Here is an 8288-nt window from a genome sequence, read left to right on the forward strand (position 1 = left end):
GAGAGAGAGAGAGAGAGAGAGAGAGAGAGAGAGAGAGAGAGAGACAGGTATCCCTTCCACATTTGGAGAGTTAAGAGCATGGCACCCATGCAATCAGGAAAATGTACATAAAATTTTTTGGCATTCCATATCAGAGAAGATGTCTAAATTTTTTCTTTTTCTTTTATGGAGTGTTTACAGTAAGATTTTGGTTTAATATTTGGTCATATGCTATATGCAAGTCAATGTTAAGATGCCTCAACATATTTCTAGTCTTTATGTGTTGTCTGCTGATTTGTTCTTTTCCCAAACTTTAACTTCCTACTTATTCTAACTTTAAAAGAGAAATTGTGCATATTTATGGTATTAAAAGATAAAAATGTTGACATTATGCTATACATATATTCTATGAATTTCTAAGTTTCTAAGCTTTTTCTGTGTCATCTGTGGCTTCCACAAAACTCCCCCAATATTCCCATTTAATTTCTTAGGCTAGCAAACAATATATCAAAACTGTAATGCAGAAAGTTACGATGTAGAAGGGATATATAAGTATATAAGTATATAAGTGAGTTCTGAGTTGGGCTATCAAAGTTAGAGGATTAAATCCCACAGGTTTAGGAATTAAGAATCAAGTTGTCTGCTCCTATTTAATAATGTCTGGGCAATGGTTGGCATTCCCCTCCCCTAAATATGTATACTACAGTGGAATCCCTTTTCCACTGGGGACAAAATGTTCATCTTAGCCTTGTTGATGGGAATATGGGTTGGGGTGCTAATTTTATATTGCCCCTCTTGCCTTGTTGTGGCAATGAAACTATGGAGGGTTATGCAAGGCAGACCAGTCATGGTAGAGAATTCTGACGAAAGGTGAACCACTGGAGAAAGAAATGGCAAACCACCCCACTGTCTCTGCCAAGAAAACCCCACAGACGGTATTAAAATGCATGACATCAGAAGATGAATGAGCCCCTCCAGTTGAGAGCCTGGCATGCTACAATCCACAGGGTCAGAAGATCAAACTACTGAATAACAACAATTTTATATTGACCCAGAGCGATTGACAGAAATGAAACAAAAGGACTCTAATAAGTTAAGAAGTGTTAACAAACAGAATGGGACCAATAAGAAATGGATAATCAGAGAACCTGCTCAGGAAAGGAACAGTTTGAAGGAAGTTGAGAAAGTAGCTAGAAAGAAAGAGAACACTTAGAAGAAGGGGGAAAAAAACTATAAACACGACTTGGAGGAAGGAAAAGAATGAGCACACTGAATAAATCAAAACTGTAAAGGAAAGAACCAAAGAAGGAGATTCTGGAAAGACTTCCTGGAGCCAGTGACACTTGAGTTCAGCTTTAAAGAAGAGGGAGGATTCAACAGGCAAAGATGAAGAAGAAACAACTGTGAGCAAAGGTGTAGAGGTTGGAAAGCACAGGGCACATTTGGAAGACAGAGTAGCCTAAACTTGGCAAGGGCATACAGTGTGGAAGTGGAATAGCATGACCTAAGGCTGGAAAGATAGGATAATGCCAGATTGTGGAGAGTTTTTAATTACCAGGCAAAAATGTTTGAACTTTATTAGTAGGCAATAGGGAGCCACTTCAGGTTATTGAATAGGGGAATAATATGACCAGACCTGTGTAGGGAAGATTATACTGGGGAGGAAAAAAGCCAGACGGAAGGGTCCTGAAGGGATAAGTTACCTCTTTGCCAGTATCAATGTAGACACAGTTTTTGTCAGGTTCCAGATCTACCACTCTGGATTTGATCCACTCTACTCCTGAAGGAATAACACTTGCCATGGAACGACCAGATGATGACAGCTGTTTGGCACCAGCACCGACCAGGGTCCACAGAGGCTGGTAAAAATGTTTCTGAGAAACAAAACATTTGGAAATTTCTCTCAGTGGGGCCGCTCTAGATGGATAGAGGGAAGGAGAACCCCTTGCACTAATCACTTTGAATGGGTCACAAGGGAGATTTTGGTCCTACAGGACTCCCTAGGTATAGCTTCCTGAAAGATAGCCATGTTCCCAAACATAAAATCATATTGGAAAATCCATGATACAGTCATATTTTAAGAACTCTGTGATTTCATCCATATGGATATTTTCTCTTCCTTGGACCTCAGACCCTTTATCACTTAGTAGATGATTTCATGAGTTTTTTTAGCCCCCCCAAGATATCCATCCTGTAGTGACTGACATTCTGGTCATAAACCTTTCCAAATTTGACTAGGATGTTTACAATCACCAGACTCATATTTAGGACAATCTTATAGAACAGAACAAAAAGGGCTTTGGCCTTGGAATGAGGAAACTTAAATCCAAGTACTCATTCTGTTATTTGCTAACTAAGTAATCTTAGGTAGATTATTTCACCAAGCTATGGCTCAATATATCAGTAAAACTACATGGTCATCCTTAATGATCTCAATCTTGATATATCTCTGCTCTAAATCCTATGTTTCATTCATTGATAGGTTACCTGTCAATGAGTAGTAGCCCAACAGAATCATTTTATAGACAAGGCAGCTGAGGTCCAAAAAGGGCAAGGGACTTGCCCATGTTCACACATGTAGACAGAAGAGGTTCTTATCAAATCTAGGTCTTCTCTCTCTGTACTCTTTCCACTACCCTACATTGCCTGCCTCTCCTCAATTACTGCCCCTCTCAACTCTGACTTCCCATTGGTTTATGTTTTTCTAGCTTGGCAGTCCCTACAGACTGTAACATTCAATTATCATAATCTGGGAAGAATCCAATCACCTCTATGACATTATGGAGAATTAAAATTGGGCTCTATTAGGTCCCCTGATAACGAAACTCATTTCAGTGGCTATGAATGACATCTGGCTTGAATCTCATTTTAGTACTATTGGGATGAGGCAACTATGTGGCACAGGGGATAGAATGCTAGGTCCAGAGTCAGGAAGACTTCCTGAATTCAAATCTAGCCTCAGATACCAGCTGCGTGACTCTAGGTTAAGTCATTTAACTCCATTTTTTTTATCAGCTTCTTTCATTCTGGAAAATGAGCTAGAAAAGGAAAATGGCAAACCACTCTAGTATCTTTGCCAAGAAAACCCCAAATGGGATCACAAAGAGACAGGGCTGAAAAATGACTTGACAACAACACATATAGCAGGGGTCGGCAACCTTTTTGGCCATGAGAGCCATAAACGCCACATTTTTTAAAACGTAATTTCGTCAGAGCCATACAATGCTCACAGTGCCGCTCCTGTAACAGTGCCTGAAAAAAAAAATTGACTTTATGGCTCCTGCAGAAAGAGCCATATCTGGCCCTCAAAAGAGCCAAATATGGCTTGAGCCATACTTTGCCGACACCTGACATATAGGGATATCATGTTTTCATTAGTACTGGAATTTTAGAATGAGGAAATGTCCCTATCAATGCAGGTCAGCACTTTTTCAACAATTTACAGTCTTAAAGTATTGCCTGGAAACTTGAGAGCTTAAGAGACTTGCCCAGTCATGAAGCCAATGTGTCAGAGATGAGATTTGAAACCAGGTCTTCCTGGTGCTTTGAGGTCAGGTCTCTATCCACTGTGCTATGCTCATGGCCTCTACTTTGCATTGTCTCTCTCCCTCTCCTGCCTCCTCTCTTCCTCTTCTCTCCTCCCACTATCCTCAGCAGTTCTCTTTCTGACTCTGACTCTCTGTGTGTCTGTCTCTCTCTCTCTGTTTCTCTCTCTTTTTGTCTATCTCTCTGTCTTTGTGTTTTTCTGTTTATTGGTTTTTCTTTTTCTACCTATCTATATTCATCAGTTATTCATTATAACATTAAATTTTATTAGTAATACATATATAGTAGTAGTAGTAGTAAGTATACCAACACATTACTATAATACATAATAATATAATGCCTTTTGGGGGTCCATATTTGTGATTTTATTGCTGCAGTAAATTCTGATGAATAAATTGCTTCTGCCAATGTGCACCCACACTTCTTAGTCAGAGAGAGTTGCCCGGGTCACTGAGAGGTTAAGTAATTTTTCCAGGTGAACCACAGAGCCTGGATTTGGGCCCAGACTCTCTCTCTATTCAGACTATATCATGCTGCCTATAAGCATTTTCAGGTTTACAAGCCTGTATATTAGACAGGCATATGCATTTTAATATATGGATATTACTAGTCTTTCATTGCCCTTCAGTCTAAAAGCCCACGATGGATAAGTCTGAAAGGCAACAACTCTAAATAGGGACTAATCTGGAAAACTGGCAGGCATCCAGATAAAGGATCAAATAACTAGTTTAATATGCACTTCGGGAATTTCAATTCATTCATAGTATTTAAAACTGGACGAGACATTAGAGGACAACTAGTCCAACCTTTACATTTTATAGATGAGGAAACTGAAGCTCCAAGAGTTAAAATCACTTAATCATTTCAAGAAGGTTCCAAGGGGGGGCACCTCTGTGGCTCAGTGGACTGAGAAACAGCCCTAGAGATGGGAGGTCCTGGGTTCAAATCTGTCCTCAGATATTTCCTAGCTGCGTGACCCTGGGTAAGTCACTTAACCTTTAACACTAACCACTGCTTTGGAATCAATAGTGATGATTCCAAGATGGAAGGTAAGGGCCTAGAAAAAAAAGTGGTTCCGAGAACTTGGGCCTTCATGGCTTAAAGTTCTCTCTATACTCCACCCATCACACTGCTCAGGGGTGGATACTCAGACTACCTTTTATACAGTTGTTATAAGGAAAGTGCTTAAAGGAAGGAAAAGTCCCAAGAGATCTGGACCAAATCAGAATTCTTCAGAATATCACATCCCATGAGCCTTAGAACAAGACAAAGACCACAAATGGTCCCATGGGGCAGCTATGAACTCTCTGGAGTCTCTTTTAATGGCATCCTCATACACTCCAAAGCTATTCCAAAGGCTTGGTTGCTTAGCTTCTGACAAAATAAAATGACTCTCCCTCAAAAAAAAAAAATATCAAAGAACTAGCCTGTTTGTGGACCAAGAGTCCCTAAGGTATTTCCCAAGATCATTGCAGCCAACAGTGGACAGAAGCGATGGCCACGAAATTGATGAATCTGCTACCTTCGCTTATGGGAAACAATGGGTTTAAAGTCAAGCTCATTTCTGCATGAAGGGAATACATATGAGCAACGAATGGCTCAGTTACCAACAACAAGCACATAGACAAAAACCAAGAAATGGGAGGTTGGCCCTAAGGAAAGTATCTCTGAAAGGATTGGCTTCTGGTTTTTCTGAGGCACAATTAATGTGATTCGAACCCCAAAATACCTGCTCTATACAGAGCATTGTTCCAGGCATGAGGGAAAATACAAGCTTTAGATGAAAAATATATTCCCTGCTCATGTAGTTTACAATTTAATAATTTCCTTTAAGATTCCCTGATGCTTCATAACCAATTATCAAAGCTAATCTCTGGAGTTCCTTCGCTTTTTTCAATCAATGGTGGCTTGCATCATCCGAACGGTCACATTACAGAGTGACATTCAAAAAAGAAGCCTCAATAACACTGCTGAGATGGGTGCTCTATGGTCATTGTCTTTGAAATGAAAAAAAATTGAACAAATATGGAAATATGTTGTGCATGATAATACATGTATAACTCAGATCAAATTGCTTGCCAGCTTCAGGAAAGAGAAAGTCAGGGAGGGAAGGAGGGAGGGAGACAAGTTCGATCATATAACTTCAGAAAACTTATGTGTAAATTTGTTATTATGTGTAATTGGTAAAACAATTTTTTAATTCATAAATTAAATTAAAACAAAAAATCTTTAAGGGGAAACATGAGAAAACTTCTTACTTGCTCTTTTTGGGTACCTACAAATCAATAAATCCTAAATAGTACAATTTGATTTCAGGAAAATATCCTGACAAGGAATATTTCTTTCCTAGCCATCTCACCCAATCTATTCAGTCACAATGGACATGAGTGGAAAATTTTCCTCTTGTCTTTATTCTATCCCTCTTATCAGCTTTTATCCAACCTTCCAAATAGTTTGCCTCAGGTAGATCCTACTATCATTCAGAAATAAAAATTTTGTTCCTAGCCCCCTTACTAAAAAGTTTCATTGGGAGCAGCTCACTAAAATCCTTGGAAACTCATATAAATCCTTACCTTCTGTCTTAGAACCAATTGGTTCTAAGGCAGAAGATCAGTAAGAGCTAGGCAAAGGGACTTAAGTGACTTGCCCAGAGTCACACAGCTAGGAAGTGTCTGAGACCAGATTTGAACCCAGGACCTCCCATCTCTAGGCCTGGCTCTCAATTCATTGAGTCACCTAGTTGCTCCCACTGGAAACTTTTTTTTAAAACCCTTACTTTCTATCTACCTTACTATTTTTTAAACCTTTACTATCTATCTATCTTTCTATCTATACTTACTATCTATCTGTCTTTCTTACTTACCTTACCTAAGGTAAATTACTTGCTCAGGGTCCCAGAACTAGGAAATATCTGAGGCCAGATTTGAACCCAGATCCTCCCAACCCAGGCCTGGCATTCTATCCACTGTGCTACGTTGGCTGCCCCCACCGGAAATTCTTAACATGCATTAATATTTCTACTTGATCTTCTAATACCTATCAATTATTCTTTTATTTCATTCCTTCTTTTTCTCTTTGTGGCATTTAAGTATAGTGGTCTTAGCTCTGGAAATGGAGCCAAGAAGATCTGAATTTAAAATCTGCCTCTGAAGCTAAATTAGCTGTGTGACCCTAGGCAAGTCAATTAACTTCTCTCAATCTCTGTTTCCTCACTTATTTCACAGGGTTGTTGTTAGAACTAAATCTATGTAAAGTGCTCTGTAAGTCTTCCACTGCTACTTTATGAATGTTAATGGTTAGTGATGAGATCACAAGAAGAAAAGCATTTTATAAATCTTACAGCACTATATAAATGCTATTATTCTTACTCCATATTCTTTGATCCAACTGTACCCAACTCTCAAAATCATTGAGGAAGTCTGGTCAGATGCCTTCCAAAGGAAAGATTTACTAAGAAAAAAAAAAGCCAAAGGCAAACATAGGTACAACCTCTAGCTACCAAAAATTCCTATCAATCCAAGTCTGCATTCTCATGGGATTTATTTCTGACTGAGATATTTAAAGGTGCTTTAATCCAATAATGAGATATTTCTTTAAAAGTGTTTTGGGGCAGCTAGGTAGTTCAGTGGATAGAGCACCAGATCTGGAGTCAGGAGAACTTGGGTTTAAATCTGGCCTCAGAAACTCAGAAAAAGAAGGAATGAAGTAAATAATGCTTTACAAATACTATCTCATTTGATCCTCATAATTCTGAGAAGTAGGCACTAAGAGACAAGGCAGAGAAGGGCAGGGGTCCACTCACAAATCAGGTTATGGGTCTGAAGGAGCCATCCAGTTTCTGATTGGCTCTCACTTGACCCACAGCATATCCCATAATCAGAAAAAGCCCCAAAGTGATTATGATACATACATCCCTATAACCTTTGATTCTCTATAAAATAGTAGTATATAAAACATATATAAAGTATATAAAATAATTTCTATATATTATATATAAATTAATATAAAATATATAAAAATAATAATTTACATAGCGCTTTAAAGTTTGCAAGGCAATTCATAAATTATCTCACATCAACTCTATGAAATAGGTGCTTTCCTCATTTACAGATGAAGAAACTAGGGCTGAAAGAGGTTAAATGATTTTGTCACAGTCACATCTAATAAGCATCTGAATCAGAATTTGAACTCAGGTCTTCCTGACTCCACATCATATTTTATTCATTATGCTACCTAGCTGCCTGATATCAATACTGAATTTCCTAAGTTTGATGGGAGCAGGAGTCAGTAGTGTCTCTCTCCCTTGAATAAAAAAAAAACAAAAACAAAAAACAAAAAAACAAAGCACTCTTAAATCCATCTAAAATTTTCTACATTCTTTCCCATCTGAACAGAGATTTAGAATTGGGAAGGACATTATACATTATTAAGCTTCTATCAGTTCTCTGATCTTTCCCTTACCTAAGGAAGTCTTTGCAAAGCTGCTGAGGCAGCTAGTTAGGGCAGTGGATAGACCACTGAGCCTAAAGTCAGAAATAGTCACAATTCAAAACTAGCCTCAGATACTTATGAGTAATGTGAACCTGGGCAGGTTGCTTAACTTCTATCTGCCTCAGTTTCCTCACCAATAAAATGGAGATAATAACAGCCACCTATCCTGCCTCCCACATGCACTGTGAGAGTCAAATGACATAATATATGAAAAGCTCTTTGCAAACCTTAAAGCACTATGTAAATGTTAGTTATTGTTATCATGATTATGA

The 8288-nt window shown here is 38.5% G+C and overlaps 1 protein-coding gene across 1 annotated transcript in view; it reads right to left on the minus strand.

The window, feature by feature from the left end:
• The window catches only part of SQOR (sulfide quinone oxidoreductase), an 87711-nt gene that overhangs the window by 18541 nt on the left and 60882 nt on the right, over positions 1-8288 (minus strand). The window contains exon 3 of the mRNA XM_044665067.1: positions 1657-1853. Within this exon, the coding sequence (XP_044521002.1) occupies positions 1657-1853 (197 nt within the window). The remainder of the gene's footprint in view (positions 1-1656; positions 1854-8288) is intronic.

The sequence above is a fragment of the Gracilinanus agilis genome, chromosome 2 (assembly GCF_016433145.1).
Source record: "Gracilinanus agilis isolate LMUSP501 chromosome 2, AgileGrace, whole genome shotgun sequence".
Taxonomy (NCBI): domain Eukaryota; kingdom Metazoa; phylum Chordata; class Mammalia; order Didelphimorphia; family Didelphidae; genus Gracilinanus; species Gracilinanus agilis.